The sequence below is a fragment of the Notamacropus eugenii genome, chromosome 3 (genome assembly GCF_028372415.1).
Source record: "Notamacropus eugenii isolate mMacEug1 chromosome 3, mMacEug1.pri_v2, whole genome shotgun sequence".
Classification (NCBI taxonomy): domain Eukaryota; kingdom Metazoa; phylum Chordata; class Mammalia; order Diprotodontia; family Macropodidae; genus Notamacropus; species Notamacropus eugenii.
The window spans coordinates 21928723-21948628 of NC_092874.1; the positions used below are offsets into that span (position 1 = coordinate 21928723).

Here is a 19906-nt window from a genome sequence, read left to right on the forward strand (position 1 = left end):
GCGCCCTGGGGGGGGCTCCTGACGGCGCCCGGGGGGACTCCTGGGGGGCTCCTGACGGCGCCCGGGGGGGCTGGGGGGCTCCGGACGGCGCCCTAGGGGGCGGCTCCTGACAACACCCTGGGGGGCTCCTGACGGCGCCTGGGGGACCCCCTTCCTCCCCCTGCTCCGGCTCTCAGGAAGCCCCTCTGTCCTCCCTGCTCCAGCCCCGCTCTCCCCCACGCGTGCAGCCAAGGCTCGGCGGACCTCCGACCTCGGGCCTCGGCCACTCCGGCCCCGCCCCACGGACCGGACACGCCCAACGTGGGTCCCACCACATCCCTCCTGTTCGGGGCAGTGGTCACTCCTCTGCTCCGGCGGACGGCCAGAGGCCCTTCCGGCCCCAGAGCGGGGCTCGCTTCCCCGAGCCTCAGTTTCCCCCTCTGTACAGGCAGGAAGGTCACCGTCACCGGTCCCGGACTCCCTCCGGGAGCCAGCCCTCGCAGCATGGGATCCCGTGCCCCGCCCCCTCCCACGCTCGGCCCTGGCCCCGCCCTCCTCCGCTGCGCGTGCGCGCAAAGCACAAGGTCGCGCTCGGGCGCGCGCCGGGAGGGGGATGACCCAGGGCCACGTGCGGGGCCGGGCCTCGGGGGCGCGCGTCCTTAAGGGCTCGCGGCCGCGGGCGGCGGCGCCTCCTCAGTCGGCCTGTCAGCCGGCTCGTTCGGTGGCGTGCGGCCTCAGGCGAGGCTGGGCCATTTCTTCGGGGACAGCCGGAGCCCCGGCCAGGCCGGGGCGAGCGAGGGGAGAGCGGACATGGCGGAGGAAGAGACCGAGGCTGTGGAGACCCCCGAGAGGTGAGCGGCCGGCTGGGCTACGGCCGGCTTGGCCCGGGGGCGGACGCCGGGAACTGCCCGAGCGAGGGAGGGAACGTCGAGGGCCGAGGGAGCCGTGCGGAGGGGGCGAGGGAAGGTCGGGCCTCGCGCGAGGTCTCGGGGGGAGCGGGGTGGGCAGGTGCCGTGACCCTGCCCGGGCCGGCTTGGGTGGCGGTGGGGCCGGAGCGCTGGGAAGGGGCGGGGCCGCAGTGCCGGGGGCGGCCCGGGATTGGCTGGAGCCGGCGCGGGAGGGGGGAGCGTTGGAACGTTAAGGGGGCGGTGTGTGTGTCGGGGGGGATAGAACTCTGGAGCGGGGGCTAGGGGCGGGGCTGGAACCTCGGGAGCTGACGGCGATTGGCCCAACCCGGCGCCGGGCTGGGGGGAGGGGCGTCCAGTGGGAAGAGGTCTCAGCCGGAGTCCGGGAGGGTTGGAACCCCGGGAGCTGGGGGCGGGGCTCGAGCTTCGGGGAGGCCCAGGATTGGCCCGAGCCGACCGGGTGGTCCGCGGAGGGGGGGGGGAGGAGGAGGGGAGTCCTCGCCCGTGAACTTGGGCGCTTCCTGAAATGGAAGACGTCCGAGGGGCGTCCCTCCCTGGCTGGGTCACCCGGCCTTTGGGTGGGCGTGGGCACCCTTCGCCCCCCGGGCGGGGACTGTGTTGTGACAGCCTGGGAGGCCTCTGCTTCCGGAGCCTCTCTAGAGGCCCGGTTCCGGAGCGTCGAGTTGGGCCGGCGGGTTGTTACCTGGAGATCCCCGCGTGCCGGTGGGGGTGGGGGTGGGGCAGCTTGGGGGCGTGCCGGGGGCGGAGCCTCCCTCCAGGGGGTCTCCCTCCCGCAGCTGCGTCTGACGCCTCGGGTGATTTTAAACTTGCTCTAAGGACACGAAGCCGTGAAAGAACCAGGTTTTGTCCAGAAATGGCCCGATTGCTAAGAACTAAATTAATTCCTCAGAATCGTATTTCCTAGAGCCTCATTCCCCCCCGAACTTTTGAGTGAGGTTTAGGGGCTCGGTGTGCATTTTGAGTTTCGGTGACCAGAAGAAGGCAGGAGCCCTGTAAATCGTCAGCTGGAGGTGGTGGTTTGTTTCTTGCCTCCAGATTCTTTATTTATTTTACCTTTCTTGGTGTTTTAATTTTAATAGCAGCTTGCGGCTTCACAGTCCAGTGGGAAAACATTTTTGATTGGTTAGATTAGAAATAAAGGACTGTCATTTAAATTCAGACCCTTGATAGTTAATCAGTGTGGTCATTTTTACTAAGAACTAGTTTGAGAACACCATCATCTTATTTCCCAACATTGGGAAGTTAACTGCGTTTCTACAGGCTTCCCCACACATACATCAAGTGGTAAGATGATCTTGAGCCTTGTGAAGACTGGCCTATTCAGATTGTAGAAACACCGAGCTCACGCTGATGCAGGCCTGGATGGCCATTTGCCAGAGGTCCCATGCGATCCTGAAACTCCGATTCTCTAATTTACACAACTTCTACCTAATATGGTTGTCTTGAAAATGAGATCGCTGGTGGAACCCCTTTGTATTTACAAGCCACCAAGTAACTTAATGGTACTCGTTTAAAAATCTAGCGAACCCTGAGCATCTGCTCCCACTGGTGCTGCTGACCTTAGACTTTGGAAGGTTATGCCAGTGAAATGCATGCTTGTTCCCTGCAGGATATGGCGATCTGTATTTGGGGTTGATGGTAGACTGTGGCTTTCTGAGAACCAGGTCAGCTCAGTCGAGAGCATGTCATCAGGTTGGCCGAAGCATGATGGTTTTCAGCTACGATACCTGCCAAAGGTCATCTACTAACATACAGAGTGGTGGGAAAATGTTTCCAGATATTTTCCTTTTCTACCCAGTGAACCATCTCTCGGAACAAAGATGTTTAAAAAGAAGACAAAAGGCATTTCAGCAAAACAGATCACCAAACTGACCTAACAGTACATATGTTGTTCCACATCCTCCCCATGTAGGTGGAGGGAAGTGCATTTGCTCGACTCTTCATTATAATAACCTCATGTTATTTCCTCTTTTCCATTTTACATTCTTGTCATTGTATGTATGTTGTTTCCTTGGTTCTATTTAATTCTCTCTGCATCATCCTATGTAAGTTTTCCCATGAGTCACTGAACATTCTTTGTTTCTTACAGGAATCAGGTCCATTCTCTTCATGTGCCAACATGTTTAACCGTACCCCAATTGGTAGTCATCTACTTTCCAGTTTCTCGATACAAAAAACTTCTGCTATAAATGCTTAGCAGTATAAAGGATCTTACTGTCATTAACCCCCTTGAAGTGTGTGCTGAGCACTGAGTTCTCTAGGTCAAAGGGTATGGATATTTTAGTCACTTTTCCCCCCTATAATTCTACAATGCTTCCCAACAGTGAGTCTCTGCCAGCAGTGTTTGACTGTGCTTGACTTTTTCAGCCCCTCTAGCACTAATTGTTTTCATCTTTTTTCTTCAGATAATTGGCTGAGTGGAAGGTGGTAGCTCCGAATGGTTCCATTTTGCAATCTCTTATTATTAGTGACTACATAGTTTTAAAATACTTGTTCTTTCATAATTTTTCTACTGAACTCATAGGACTGCTGTGAGGAAAAGGGCTTGGTAAACTTCAGAGTGTTATTATACAAATCTCATTTCCAGCAAATATGGAGACTAGACCATATTTGCATAGTGTGTGATTTTCATTTTTCTGCCATAACTCAATGACTGCTCATTTATATTTGAAGTGAAAAGCTGGTCTCTCTTATAGAAAAAAGGTACAGACACTTTAGGAATGCCTCTCTACTCAACAAACCATTAGGAAGAATGAAAGATTTCTTTTAAAAAAGGTTGGGGGGTAATTTCAATATGGACAATGAAAAGAAAAAGATTCTAAAGAGACAGAATAATTCTGGCATATTTGAGGAAATTGGGAGTAGAACAAAGTGACAAAGGAAGTAAACCTTGGAAATAAATAAAAATTCTTAGAGAAGAAGAGAGCTGGGCACTGAAGAGGAAGGTGCTGCCCTGTTTACCGCATTGATCCACTTGGGCTCTCAGGTCTCTGGAACATCAAGAGTCAGCATGGAAGAAGAGGGGCCCCCTGCTCAGGGCCTTGAGAAGCTCTTTGTCTTCTGGAGACCAGTACTGAAGATCAGGAATGTGTTTAGGATATGATGGGGAATCTCCCACAACTTGCCAAACCAGGTGATGACTACCTACTTCCTCTGAGTCAGTTGGGCATAAATGATGCTTCCTAAAGGAATCTAGACAGGATTGCTAAGGTTTGCAAGTTCATGAGGAAGAAATTGAAGATCTTAGGGGCACAAGTGGTGTTTTCATCTCTATAGCCAATCAATAAGCTTTTATTAATAACCTACTATGTTCTGAGAACTTTGGAGGATTGAAAAACAGATGAAACAGTTTCTGTCTTCAAGGAGCTTCCATTTGATCAATGAAAGGCAAGAGCTTCAGAAGAGAAAGGTGAATTTAGGAAGTGATTGACTGTTTAAGAAGATGGTGTCTGAGAAATGGGTTTTTAATTTCTGTACCTTGGGCTAAGATGTGTGTGTTCATCCTTCCTTGCCAAAGAAGACTGTGCCATCAGAGAAATAATGACATGACTTGCACTTGACTTTGTTTTGAGTGAGGGAGGGCTGTGCAGGTCACCAGCCTCACTTCTTCCCCAGAGCCATCTGAATCCAGTGGCCAGATATTCATCAGGATGACTGGAGATGACCCAAGATGAGGCAGTTGGGGTTAAGTGACTTGCCCAAGGTCATACAACTAGTGAGTGTCAAGTGTCTGAGGTGAGATTTGAACTCAGGTCCTCCTGACTCCTGCACTGGTGCTTTATCTACTGCACCACCTAGCTGCCCGCTGTGGTCTAAGATATAAGGATGATGAACTCCTGGGTAGGGACAGTGTGTACCTGGCAATGGCTGGTGAGAATGGCTGTTTGGCTCTTGCAAATATAATCAAAAGTGCTGTAAATTGAAAAGGGAAAAGAAGAAAATGACCTATATATAGCTGCCAAACTAGATGCCATAGAGGGTAGCCACAAGTGGACAGAATCATAACCAAAGACACCCATTAATTTTGTGCAGAGTAAGCTAAATTCAAGATGAAAGGAGCCAGGAATAAAACACATAGTTTCATCTATGCACCGATGTACAAAATATGGGCAAACAAGTAAGATCAGCTGAAGGTCCTGAGGCTTGTTAGGAGGTGACGTGATTAGAAAGTGACTCTGGAAAGGAAAAGAGGTAAGTAAGTAGGAACTGCACTAAGTGTAGATTCTTGAGAAGATGTAGTCTGGAGGAAATCTAAGAACTAGAGCCAGGAGCTTTAAGGGTAAATATCAACAGAGGCAGAAGCAGTTTTCATTAAGCCTTTCAGACCACCTGGAAAAGAAAATGAAGAAAGTATGAAAAGCTTTGGAAATAGATCACGTTTAGTGTGGAGATAGGATATAGTTGTGATGAGAGACTTCAGGTGTCTGGTAACTACTGGAGTTTTTCTCTGCCGAAAGCAGAGCTTCAGTAATGTCTGACCTTATTGATAGTCTGTCTTTCAAAAAATGGAAGACTCAGGGAGAAGGAATTCTGTTCTAGATCTGATTCTCAGCAGCAACAAAGATCTAGCTGCTGGGATGGAAAGGGACAACTCTAACTGAAAATCTATAATAGAGAAGAGAAACCAGGCTTAGCCTCAGGTATACTCTAGATTCAGATTTTTGTTATTTATTTGGGGGGCTGGGTGACAGTCAGGGTTAAGTAATTTGTCCAAAGCCCCAGAGCTAGTAAGTGTCTGAGGCTGGATTTGAACTCACTTCCTCCTGACTCCAGGACTGGTGCTTTATCCAGTGTCCTCCCTAGCTGCTCTCTGAATTTAGATTTTTAAAGGAAATGTACAGAATATGGAACAAAGGGCAGATAAGAGAGAAACAGAGCTGTCATGTTTCCCCTGAGTCTCTAGTCTGACCATTCCCAGTCCCTTCTGCTGATCCTCCTGTGTCATGGACTCAGAGCTATTCACCATCCAGGTTGACTTGCTCTGCACATTTTCCAGCTTATCTATGTCCTCCTTAAACCATGGTGTCCAGAACTGAGCACAGCCCTTGAGTTCTGAGGGCACAGTGTATGGGATTTTCACCTTACTATTTCTGTAAGCTGTGATTCTCCTGATGGAGACCTTGACTTCATTAGCTTTTTCTGGCTACTCCATCACATTACTGACTTGTTCTAAGCTTGCAGTCCACCAGTTAAAACTTGACTTGTTTTTCAGAACTACTGTCTTTCCATGCCTTCCTCTTCTTATATACTGTGGTAAAGTGTAAGACTTTACATTTATTCCTGTTGAATTTCATCCTTTTGGATTCTGATTGAGTCATCTGATGTGTTAACTATCCCTCCCAGCTTTGTGACATCTGCACATTTGGTGAGCTTACTCTGCATTCCTTTATATTAAAATGGTTAAAAGTACATGGCCTAAGCCCTGATCCTTGGGGCATTCCTCTCAGGACCTCTTGTCAATATGACTTTGAGCCATCAGCAGATTCTTTGGGATCCTGGCCATCTAATCAGTTCTGAATCCATTAGATTGTATTACTGTCTATTTTTAAAATCGGCAAGAATAGTATGAGATACTTAAACTTTGCCAGGCAAACGTATCCACAGCATTCCTGTCATCTAGTAGTTTAGGTGGCTCAGTGGAGAAGACCCTGGGCCTGGAGTCAACCCTGGACAAGTCCCTGTTTGCCTCAGTTTCCTCATCTGTAAAATGAGCTGGAGAAGGAACTGGCAAACCATTCCAGTTTCTTTGCCAAGGAAACTGCAAATGGGGTCACAGAGAGTCAGACACAACTGAACAACACAGGAAGTCAAGGAGGCCAGTAAATCAATGAGTGGTCTCTCAGTGGAGCTCTGGGCCTGGAGTCAGGAAGTCCTGTGTTCAAGTACGACATCCGACACTCTCTGTGTGACTGACCCGAGGTGAGTCACTTAACCCTTGTTTGCTCCAGCTGTAAAATGGAGTCAGTAACAGTTCCTACTTTGTGAAATTGGGAGGATCAAAGAAGATAATGTTTGTAAAGCCCTCAGTAGTGTCTGATACATAGGAGGCACTATATAAATGCTTATGCCTTTCCCCTTTTCCCCCATGCTTTCTCCTCTCACTCTCCCCGCTTGGGTTCTTTCTTCCTTTTGTTCCCCTCCACCTGTTATCATGGATAACACCCTCTGTTACCTAGTTATTTACAGATTTTCTCTGCCCTTAGAGTGTGAGCTTTTTGAGGGCAAGGGTAATGTTTTTGCCTCTCTTTGTATCTTCAGCACTAAGCACAGTGCCTGGCAGATAGTGAGTGATTGTTGATCGATTGATGACCACTGCATCTGTCTCTTAAAATTCCGGTTCTGAAAGTATAGATCAGATTTCATTATATAATGAAAAGCCCTTTGTAAACAAAAGATGAACAACAATTAATTGCCTTCTTATTTGGAACAGTCTTTGATACAAAAGAATTTCAGTGGAATTTGAATTCATGAAGTTGGGATTTGACCTGTATAACTTGTGAAGATTGTTCTGTAATGATTTTAAAGGCTGTGCCATTGTAGTTTTGCCAGAATTGTTTTGTTGGCTCCTGAATGTGAGTAAAAATAATGAAAAAGCACGTATTAAGCTCTTACTATGTGCCAGGCACAGAGCTAAGGAAGTAACTGGTAGGGATTCAGATACAAAAAAACAAGAGAGCCCTTTCTCTCAAGGAGAAATATAAACGTAAAGGAAGGGGGAGATGGTGTTTTGGATTGGGAAATCACTGGGATGGTGACTGGAGTCATAGGGCAAGTAATATACACACCATTTCCAGGAATGAGTGGAGATTTGATTTTTCTTCCCAGAAAAGGTGGAAAACAGGTGGCTAGATGTGGTGAGTAATCCTCAGTCAGGAGAGCACCTCTTCAGGGAGGGAGGGAGGGACTAAAAGGTAGAGAGTGGAAACAGTGGCATGGCAGAAAAATGCCAATCATTCCAGATTCTTTGTAGCAAAGAATAGTATTGCCCAGTGAGCTAACAAGTTGAGAATTTACTGATCTTTTAAAGCATGGAATTGATCCATTGATTCATCACTATTGTGGTCAGTAAGAAGCCTTCCTTCTGAATTTTGATGAATGGTTATTAATAGTAGATGTTCAACATATGAGACATTAGCTTTAGGCCTCTTATGTTTTTATCCTTTTGCCAATCGTGTGGAAGAAACTTGATTTTCAAAACTAACCCAAAGAAACGTCATTGGCTTGTTAAGCAACTTGATAATAAAAAATACATGTCATCTTTTTGCATGGTTGGGTGACACACTGTTTAAATGTTTGATTCCAGAATGGTTGTCAGTGATGTGAGAGGGAAGCTGAGCAGTAAAGGAGGGGAATATATTTTTTAACAGAACCACCTAAAATACATTTAATATTTGTCCTGTGGCATTCTAGCTTGAGACTTTTTAGCTTACAACCAATTTCTCTATCCAGTTCTAGAGACCATACAGTAGTTATATGACTCTCGTGCAAGATAGTGAGTACCAGTGTAACTCCAAAGTCATGTTGTTGTGATTACCACTAATCTAAAAGAGAAGCCATCACTTGTTCATTTAGATTGACAAGATTTTTTAAATTTAAGTGAAATCACATATGTAAAGTCCTTTGCAAACCTTAAAGGATTATGTGAGTTTTAACTATATCATCTAGATGGTTCTCCTCAGGAGTAAGCAGACTTGGGCACATGTCTTCCCCAACACTAAGTTGTGTGATCGTAGAGTCATTTTATTTCTCAGTGTCCAAGGCAACTCTGTGCCTAGTAGGTTACAGACCAGTTGCCAAACTGCTTTGATGAAAGGAGTTTGCGGAATGAAAGTTTCCCATATGGCTAAAATCAGAGGTTCCCTACTCCTGCAAAAAAAGAGAAGTGCACTTGTGACTAACCTTTTTCTTTTTGCATAGGATAAAATAGACTTAAGAAATTAGTAGGCTCAACATGTCCCAAGTTCATGATTAACAAAGTTGGGTTTTTTTTAATGACATTCCCTGTCTTCTAGAAATACATTCTATTAAAGGTGGGATATCACATGTACACATTTAACTATAATAAAAGGTCTGGAGTGAGAGGGACAAAGGAAAGATCCAGGCAAGGTTCTTTAGGGACATTTGAGGAGGGAGATATTGCTATCAAATGGGGAGATACAGGAAAACTTCACTGAGGGAGAAGGAAGATAAGGTAGCTCCTTAGCTGAACATGAAAAGCAGAGACCAGAAGGGAATTCATTCTGGGCACAAACATTTACTCAGGGACAGGAAATGACACGTCCAGTTAATAAGCCTTTGCCCCCAAGTGAATGTGAGCTCCTTGAGAACAACCACTCTCTGGCTTTTTTTATTGTATCCCTGGTGCTTAGTGCAGGACTTGGTACCCAATAAATGCTTAATAAATGGTTCTTTCATTCAAATGTTACTGGTTTTTAGAGAAAACCTTACTATTGGAAAAAAAATTCAGATATTTTCATGAATATTGACAGCCCAATTGCCTTTGGTACTTCAGGTTACAAAAAAAGGGATCCTAGTTATAGTTTCTGTGGCTGCTTGAGATCTGCCTGGTCATCTGCAAAGCAGATGAAGGACACATACTGTGTAGATGATAACATGCGTTTGAACTGGCAGCTTCCTGAGTCAAGCCTTTAAGTGTGACAGTGAGAAATGAGTAGGCAAGAGAATTCGATTGGATCAAATTTGGAAAATTGAAGTTCTCAGTGATGACTCTCATCTCAGCTAAATTCTTTAAGAAAGCTGTCTACACTAGACCCTTCCAGTTTCTCTCCTCTCATGTTTCCAAACTTCCTGCATTCTGGTTTCTGACCTTTCTCCAGAGTTACCAGAGATCTGTTAATTGCTAAATCTAATGCCTATTTTTCATTCCTCATCTTTCTTGACCTTTCTGAAACTTTTGACATTATTGATCATCATCTTCTGAAATTCCTCTCCTCTCTGGGTTTTTATGAAACTGTTCATCCTTGGTTCTCCTTTGCTGGAGTTTGTTTTGCTCAGTGTCTTTTTCATCCAGGTTATGTCCACTAACAAAGCCTTGTCCTGGACCCTCTTCTCTTCTCCCTCTAGACTCTTTCACCTGGAAGTCCCTTTCCCCATGGACTTAATCTTATCTTTTTGCAGATGATACCCCATCTCCATAGCCAGGCCTGCATAAGCATTCTTGAGTTGGATGTTCCATAGGCATCTCAAATTCATTTTATGTTCAAAACAGAAATTTTCTTTCCATCTTTAACTTTCTTCTTCCTAATTTTTGTTTTCTCTTTTCAACTTTCCTGTTATAGTCCAAGGTACTTTCTTATTGTTGTTGTCTGTCCTTTCTTTTCTAAGACAACCATTGACATCATGGGTGATGCCTGGCCTCCTGAGTGAATTGGTTTTAAGCGAGGCAGAATTGCACAAAGTTGTCAGCCTCATTCTCTCTTCCAGAGTCATAGAATTATTAGCGGGGCAAAAGTCAGGATGACTGGCCCAGGATGCAGTGGATGACCTTGGCATCTTTGATATCTGACCTCATGTTCTGGAACAAATTGTCCTTGTCTGCCCATTCCTCTAGGAAAAGGTCTTTACATGCTTGGGGTAGATATCCCCTAAGTCACCAATGAGTTTGAGGCCTGTTGGTTACCCTCAACCCAGTTTTAGCCTGTCTGCTAAGACCATTTACTGGGGTGAGGCTGTTGTGTATGCTACAGCTTCTTGGAGTCCCAATTGAGGGTTGGGTGAATCAGGTGGATACCAAAGGTGGATGAGCAGCCCTGAAAAGGGCTCACAAGCCCCCATAACAGAGGTGTACCCCCCGCACACCACTATGCTCCACCATTCTCCTTGTTGCCAGGCTCACAACTTTGCTGTCATCCTTAGTTCCTCAGTCTGTTGTCGTCAGATACCTTTTTACCCTTCACAGTCTGCTTCTCTCCAGTCACACAGTCAGGACTGTAGCACCGGCCTGAGTCCCTTCACTCTCCCCCATCCTTTATTCAGCTGCCAAAGGGGAAGTCTGACTGGTTACTCCTCTGCTCGGTAAACTCCATCGGCTCCCTGTTCAGTTTGGCTTTTAAAGCCCTTGGCAGCTTACTGCCTTTCTGCCTTTTCCACGCTTGCCTTTTATTGCTCTCCACTTGCTCTGTGCTCTGGTTTCCCTGGCTGTCTTACAGTTCTTGGGATATGACAGACTCCATCACCATGTCCCAGAAATGTCCCCCTTTGAGTTCCTTCAAGATTCAGCTGAAACCCCACTTCTTTGGAGCATCTTCCTGGTCCCTTTTCTGTTTCTTTTTCCCTCTGAGATTACTTTCTAATCTACCCCCTATATGCTTTCTTTGTACCCAGTAATGTGCATGGTTTCTCCCCCCCATTAGGCTGTGAGCTTCTTGAGGGCAGCAGGGTCAGTGTTTTTGTCCTTTCTTGTATCCCCAGCGTTTACCACAGTGAATGACAAATAGTAAGTGATTCAGAAATGCTAGGAGGCTGACTGGCTGATCCTGTGATCCTCACTGCCATAAAAGCTCCCCTTTTAAAGCTTGTGGAATAGCATCGTCTCGAACCCCAACAGGTAACTGCCCTGAAAGGCTATAGAAAGAACCATAGTGGGTATGAGCAGCATTGTACCAAAGACAGTGGCCACTTAAAATAAAACCAAAATACTAGAAAGATATTTCATAAAATAATTAGAAATATGTTCTTTAAGACCTTCTTGTGAAAGTAACCCAGCCTGCTGAGTGAACATTTTCTTCGAAATCTTTGACTCTTTCATAATATCTATAGATTATGTAATTCAGATTTAGTAATGCTCTAGATTGTCAAATAGCTTGACTTAACAAAACAAAGAAATTACTAGGGTTAATATATTACAGGGTTAAAGACCTTTAAAAAGTATATTTGGTAGCAATTCTTTTGTAGGAGAAATCTTTTGTTTTCCTAAAAAAAGTATTTTCAGCACAGTAACTTGAGTGTAAATAATTACTTATTTATACCTTCTCTTAATCTGTTACTGTTAGGTCAGTACAGAATTTACTTATATTATTCCATCTAATTATACCTCTTTCAATGACTACAAAGATAGTTTTTAGAAACCCTTATTGCTGTGGACTTCTGCTTACTAAAAGGACCAACCCTATTCGCATTTGTTTTGGGTTTTTGGATAGAACCCTTTGCAGCCTGGATCCTTGGTGTGGTTCTAACATGACTCACTGTCTAACTGGTGAGCCTGACCCTATTCCTGGTTAGGGCCCAGTGTAAAACTTGATTTTCTCATGAAGAAGAAACTTGTAGGACTTTGTGTACTATTGATAAGTGGGCTTTCTCTGATAGATTTCTCGGGTACTTCTGTCTTTTGTGGATGGACAGACCCAAGGATTGAGCCATAAATGAAAATGCTTTAAGTATCCTCAGCTATCTGCCCAAATACAACGAGATCACTTTTACTCTCACATGATGGCCCTGGCTCTCCCACATAATTCTTGAGTGGTAGGCCTAGAAGAACCTTTCAGAGAGCTTGCTCACTACTTTTCTTTACATGAGATTTATTTGTTTTTGTGGATTTTGTGCTCTCAAAAGAATTGCAGGATCTCGTGTCATGCTTCTCTCACGCTTGTCCCCAGAATGCTTTTTTCACTCTGCTATCCACACGAGTAAAGAAAGGAACCTGGAAAACAGAGGGAAGGAAACCAAGTGCTAGTGGTTGAAAGAGGTCCAGAAAACCAAGGCAATATGGGCTTTCTGTTGGGACAAAAGGGTTCCAATAAGATGAGGAAGCAGTAGATTATGGGAAGAAAATATTTACCAGATTTTTGTTCTATAGAATCGTAGAATGTTAGAGTTGAAAGAGACCTCCAGAGATCATGAGGCTAAAGTCACTGTGTAGGTGACGGAGGGAAGTAGGAACTTATGGAAGGCAAGGCAATAAAAGGAGGGCGCAGATTTGTAGACTCAAGTGGTTTATAATCTGGTGGTTAAAGTAAAATGGACTGATTTCTTGATGCTAAAAAATAAACCCTGAAGGATTGGGGAGAGAGCATTATTTTGTTTAATTAAAGTGAAAAATTCAGTATTTGATTAGTGTTTTTATTAAAAACAGATTTGTGTTTAGATATTTTCTTGTGTTTTAAAATTTTTCTTTACAAGCATTGTTAATAGCCAGTGTCTGACTTTCTTTTCGTATTTGAAGAGTAACAGGTTTTAATAAAATGTTAGTCTGGAAATTGCAGAAATATTTTTGAGTTGTCAGTCATGGCAATCAAAATAATTTGGAGATGATAATGTCTTTGCTCTTTCAAAATATTAATCTCGTTTGTGCCAGAGCATCCATGTGATTGAATAGGAAGGGGTAAGTGTTTCCCATATTAGACAGCGGTGTTGAAAAAAGTTATTTTAATGGTTTTAGACTGGAACAAAGATTGTGCTGGTCTTTTCTTTGCAGTAATTTCTTGGTTGCAGGTCAGTGGAGCAATATAATAATAAATTAAATTTCATTCTTTCACTTTAATTTTGATCTGTATTGACCTCTGCTACTCCCTGGCAGAGAAGTTTGCTGTGATTTGAAGCCTATTTGCTTAAGAACGTGGTTGAGATGGAGTCATAAATACCTTCTTCTTGGTAAGACTCCATGTTTATATGGTCTAACATGAGAAGTTGTCTCATGTGCTTCTGGTCAAGGGCAGAGAAAACATATTCAGAAAAAAGAGTGACTCTTACTAACTTGATTGTCTTCAGTAGAGTGCTTTTTTCAACTCAATGGAAGTAGAATTTTTTTAAAATTAGCTAAGCCCTGGATCAGATATCATCACCCACACCTACTCCCACACCTCCCCACAACCCCTCTCCCCCTCTAGCACACACAAGTAGATTTTATTTTACAGACATACATTTTTGTTTTTACGTAGACCAGTTTGGGAATTTTCTTAATCTTTACACTGAGGGTAGATCTGAACTTTTGATATGTGTGTTGGTCATTTGTACTGGTAAGGGTAATGGCGCCTGAAGTTAATCGAGGCCTTTGGGTTGACCCAGTGCTGTGGTCCCTAGCTGTACCAAATGTCAGGGGAGGATTAAGTAGTGCTCAGGTCTGTGACTCCAAGGTCACTGCTCCTCCTATTACACCATGTCTTTTGGTACTATAAAAATGCTAGCATTGTCATTATTATTCATAATCATTATTTCTGCCACAAGCTTGCTCTCCCCTTCCTAAAGCACCAGCTTAACCACCAAACAGTCTCCCCAAGGCTCGGCTCTCTGGTTTTTTGGTTTATCCTTTACTGCTACTACTCTGATGAGTCATTTTGTACATTGAAGGAATGTTTCTCTAGAGCAAGGGAAGGCTCTTTTTTTTATCACTCTCTTGTTTTACCCATTTTTTAGTGAAGAAATAGAGTAGACTAGAAAGAGTTTGGGTTTAAGAATAAAAAGTCTTGGGTCCACATCTGGATTCTGCTTGTTTAGTGACTGTGGGACCTTGGCATCATACTCTAATATACATAATAATAATTCTGTGTACTTGGAGGGGGGGACCTGGCGTACTTGCTTTGTAAGATGCCTTCCTCCTTGTTTACATTGTTATTTCGTAATGGAACCATCGATGGAAAACAAGGTAGGTTTTATGATCTAGACTATATGCAGGTATGGGGGCTGACTCTGACTATACTGAATGTAACAAATCTCGTCACCACGTAGACTGAATTCCTGAAGGCCCGGATGTGACTTCATTGGCAGACTGGCCAGTTTCAAATGAGAAAACCTCCACCCACACAGATCTTGTACCTTCTCTGCCTAGAGCAACAAGAAGTTTAGTCACTTGCCCAAGGCCAAGCAGCTGTCGGGGAAGCCAGGCTTTCCTGGATCCAAGGCCAGCCCTCTCTCCACTGGCCAGGGCAGGACTAAATGGGCTTCACCATACTTTTGAATTCTTTCTTTCTGACTTGTAACATATCTATTATATTCTGTTTTCATTGGTGCAGGTCAGGATGGCTGACCAGCTGGCTTCCCACTTGGTGTCCAACATCTTCATCCCTCCTGAAACAAGCTGAGGAAAAGATCTTGAAATGTGAGTTTTTTGCCCTCTTGGGACACAGACCTAAAGGAGATTAAGTGGTGGTACAGCACCAATGGCCATATTGGCCTCCATATCGCTAAGATTTTGGAGGAATCTCTCCATTTGTCTGGGCTTCAGTTTTCCATCAGTTAAAGGAAGGGAGTGGACTAGATAATTAAGAAAGTCCTTTCCAGTTTCAGCAGCATCAAATATTCTTGGAGTGCCTGCTGTTTACCGAGGTATTAGACAATGGGTGAGATACAGCATTTAGATACAGCGCTATCCATATCCTCTCATCTAATGAGGGGAAATAGAAACCAAGATGGAAAGCTATCATTCACAGTGTCCTAGGGTGTGAAGGGGAGTGGAGTTCAAAAGTGGCAGTTAACAGAGAAAGCACTTTGGAGAGCAGCATTGGAGTTGAGTTTTCATGGGATGTTTGGGATAGTTGGGATTCGTGTAGGAACCATGAGGGAAGGTTGGTGGTTCTGGAAAGGCAGCAGCCTGAGCAGAGATCTAGCATCAGGCAACTGTCCAGTTTGGTTGGAGCAAAGAGCACAGGGCTTCAGACTTCAGGCTGTGCTAAGACTTTGGGGACAACTCTAGAGAGAGAGGGAAGTGCCAGGTTGTGGAGAGCCTTGAAAGGTGGGCAGAGAAATGGGAACTTTGCTCAGTAGGCATGCCAGAAGAAGTCTGCATACTGGGGTTGAATAAGTGCCGTGACCATGCCCATGCATGAGAAGGCAGTGGCATGGACCCTGGTAATACTAGAACAGGCACGATGGGGAGTGGAGAGAACAGATGTGAGAGATGTTAAAAAGATGGGATCAACTAGACTTGGCGAGGAAAGAGTTAGAGAGAATTCTGCAATTCCTGACCTGGGACACTTGACTGGTAAACATTGGTGAACACATTCACAACAAATAAGTGACTTCAGAAGGAGTGGATTTAGGACGTGTGACAATGAACTTGTGGATGGAACATTCAAAAACATTCAAAAGAGGTCTCAAGGTTATTTGGGGGTGGTAGATTTGGAATTTAGTATTGAGACTTCAGGCCTGGAAAGTCACCTACTTGGAGGAGATAGTTGAAGTGGTGAGAGAGAATGAATGAGATGGCAGGAGAGAGGATAAAAGCTGGCCGGAGCCCCTGTGTTAAAGGGTCAGGATGAGGACAAGACAAAGGAGGAGAATCAGGAGAGGCTGGTGTCAGGTCAAAGAGGATGGGGCTAAAAAAAAGCAAGATTTGGCAGTCAGGTGACAGTCTTTGGTGATCTTGGAGAGAGCAATTTCATCAGAGTGCTCAGGTCAGAGACCTGTTGGCAAGAGGGTAGTGAGTGAAAGCTCAACAGCTTTTCCCCAGAGGAGGGTGAGAGAAGGGTTGGTGACTAGACAAGGGAGAAGGAGCCTTCTAGTGTTAATGTTGATTGATTAGGATGTCCTGAGCATGTTTCTAGGAAGGAACCAGTGACAAAGGGATGATTGAATATATGAGAGAGGGCATATCTGGTGGAGAAAAATCCCAGTGGGACAGACGTAGAGGCAATAGTGTTGGGGTGGCCTTGGAGGGATGTTTGGAAGATGTGCTGAGGAGGTTTGGGGAAGGAGACCCAAGGACCCTTATGAGCTGCCTCAGTGCTAGTATAAGGCTGTCTGCATGAATTGAGTTTGGGGGATGAGAACGTGTCATTGGGAAGACAAAGAAGAGGTTTGGAACAGTCACATGTGGGTTACAAGGCAAGAAATAGGGTTGACAGACCTGACAGAATATTTCCTGAGTTTGTAGTGTTGCAAAGAGCCACTAAAGGGAATAAGGAAAATTGCATTCACACACTAAATGAGATTCCTTCCTGTGTTGGAGGTCAGCACAGTGTATTGTCCCTCTCCAGTGGCAGCAGACCCCAGAATGGCCCTGCTGTATTGATATCTTGGTGAGAGGTGAACTTTGCTAAGCCCCGCATGGGCAGCTCTTTGGGAGCTTTCAGGGAGAAATTAGTGAAATTAATGAAAAGAAGTTAGACCAGACTGCCTTGGTGACAGTGGCGAAAAGCACTTTCTGATTATTCGGTCATAGTTTAGCTCTCGCCTCTCCCTTCCAGTTCTTGTTCTGTGATCCTAATCTGCTTTCAGGGCTAGAGGGAGTGTTGAAGTCGATGTGATCCCTTGATTTCAGCAATGTGTGTACTTCCTTCTCACTTTGTAGACAATCTTTATGTTTTGCTGTTGCTGGAAATATTCATTGTTTTGTCACCAACATTCTGGTGGTGAAACTCTGCAAATTTAGCTAGGCTCTTGCCCTGTGACCGATGTGGTCAGGTGCTGGGACCATATTGGAGAATCTGGGATACCTTGGAAGGTTTCCAGTCTGCTGGCATTTAGGGTAAGAGAATTTGGGCTTTGGAGAATTCATGGTCCACACCACCCTCTGATGAGGGTTAGGGAGGGAGTTTAGTAAAGACTCAGAACATAAAGTATACAAATAAATTGACAATGAGGCATTTTGAGATATGGCATTTATGTGTGAATCTCTTTGTTTTTATGTTTGAATAGGGAAGGAGTGAGTGACATTTTTTATCTAGAGGTGGGGCAATCTTAATTTATGTGATGACTTGAAAATAGATTGGAAGTAGCTTCATATACTTAAGACAGGATCATAATTTATGAGCTAGAAGGGACCTTAGAGATGATCAGGTTTGCCCTCCTCATTTTCCAGGTGAGGAAACTAAAGCCAGGAAAGATTAAGTGACTGCCCCAAGGTCACACAGCTAGTAAATGTTCAAGGCAGGATTCTAAGTAGGGTCCTCCTGCCTCAAAGTCCAGCCCTCTTTCCACTTGGAATAGAAATTTGCGTTTGACAAATCCTTTTGTAAATCCTGCTTTACATAAAACAGAAAAGGTTTTGAGTGGCATTGTTCCAAGTGCTGCTTCTTGGTCTTGAGAACTTGCTTGTAGGACATCTAAGGTAGCGTTCTGTTCAAACTGCTTTAGCCTGTGAACTGAAAACATGGTCTCCCATTCTCTATTCTGAATGGCCTTCCTTAATCCAGCGCCAGTTGTTCGGATTGCTGAATAGAAGGAGTTTTCTTTGAGTTGTGTGATGAAATGGGACGGAACCCTTAGCTGCAGAAGAGGCAGTGGCTCTGGGCTGGCCCTTCTTCCTTAGCTCCCTGCTCTTTTCTGTACCTCCACAGTACTAGCAGAGTTACAGAACTTAGGGGGTGGCCATTTCATGGCCCAAAGTGTGCAATTGAAGTTTGTCGTGTTGCAGTTTTATGGTTAGGTAGTCTTTAACTCAGCTTTATTTCCTAACTGAGGCAGTGACTGTGCCCCATGGTTTTAAAGGATTAAATCTTCTCCTAAGAGCAGTGGTTGTCCATGCCCATTAAGTTAGCCACCTCCCCAAGGCCAGTGGCTATAGTTGTCTTCATGGTCCTCTCTTTCCACCTTTCACTACCACCTTTTTTTTTTTTTTTTTTTAATGAAACTCCTCTTCACTGGGTGTCATAGGCCCTTCTAGATGACAGAACTCTTTATTGCTGGACTAAAATAGCTTGAATACCCTCTGATTCTTTCTGTTTTGTTCTACACCTCTCACCTTTGAATTTTCTTGGAGTTTATATGAAATTTTTCTTCCATTTAGTTCCTCGGCAACATTGTTTTTCTCCAGGTGTGCATCCCCTTGGGCATCTGATATGTGGGCCACACATCTCTCCCACTTAGAATGCTGCTGGTTCCCCTTACAGTTTTCCATTCATCAGATACACCTGCTGATTCAGAAGCACTGAATTTTAGAACCAAAAGGGACCTTAAAGCTCTTCCAACTAGCCTGTCCCTGCCATTTTATCAATGAGAAAAACTGAAGCCCCAAGGAGTTGATTTACCCAAAGGCCACATAGTGGGTTAGTAGCAGAGCTGAAACTGAACCCCAGGTTTCTTGTTCATTGCTCTTTCTCCTAGTTCTGAACTACTTTGTTTGATCTCTATTTTTAAAATACTGAAACTTCTTGGTTAGATTTTAATACAAAGTCTTCTTTTTCATATTCTACCTTGCCCCATATTTTTATGAGGATTGTCCTGTATTTTTAGGTCTGGGTTTATTTAAAAAGACAATGCCTGGCACATAGTAGGTACTCAATAAATGCTTGTTGATTTTTCTCTGGACCAAAGCATGATGAACATTGTCTAAATCTAGAGACTCAACCAGATTTTTATGCTCAAAGTACAGCACTCTAGAGAGGAACAGGAGACCACCATCTAGGCCTTTCTCATATTTAAAGTCATTGTTTCAACAACTAGCTGTTGTACAAGTTTTATATTTAAGCTATTAGAATTAGTATAAATCAGTGATCTTACAATGGGATATATATTTTTAGATGTTAATTAAGAGTATATTCTCTTTCCCAAAAATAGTGTGGTTAAATTAAGCAAAATTTCTCTTGTTTTCTGTTTTCTTCAGGTGTGCCCTGTCCATACAAAAAAGAATCTGTTTGCATATCCAGTGGAAATAAAATATGGACCCTAAAATTTTCTCAGGACATTGTACAGAAGACTCCGCTTGTCCTCCTCCATGGTTTTGGAGGTGGTGTCGGACTCTGGGCACTCAACTTTGCAGATCTTTGTGAAAACAGACCCGTGTATGCTCTGGACCTGCTGGGATTTGGGCGGAGTAGCAGACCACAGTTTGGTGCTGACGCAGTAGAAGCTGAGGACCAGTTTGTGGACGCAATTGAAGAGTGGAGATGTGCTCTAGGTGTGGACACAGTGATCTTGCTCGGACACAATCTGGGTGGATTCTTGGCTGCTGCTTATGCACTGAAGTATCCATCAAGGTAAAGTGAGGGCAGCAGAGTCATAGAATCATAAAGCTGGAAGAGATCACATCATTCATTTGTCAGACCAGATTTACACTAGCATTGCAGGGCTGCTTCAATATTAGGAAAATTAGAAACATACTTCATCAT

General features: G+C 44.4%; 1 protein-coding gene across 1 annotated transcript in view; it reads left to right on the forward strand.

Moving 5' to 3' along the window:
- The first annotated feature begins 538 nt into the window (after positions 1-538).
- ABHD5 (abhydrolase domain containing 5, lysophosphatidic acid acyltransferase) overlaps positions 539-19906 on the forward strand; it is a 34509-nt gene continuing 15141 nt past the window's right edge. Inside the window, exons 1-3 of the mRNA XM_072651088.1 lie at positions 539-830; positions 14873-14958; positions 19402-19774. Of these exons, the coding sequence (XP_072507189.1) occupies positions 790-830; positions 14873-14958; positions 19402-19774 (500 nt within the window). The 5' untranslated portion in view covers positions 539-789. The remainder of the gene's footprint in view (positions 831-14872; positions 14959-19401; positions 19775-19906) is intronic.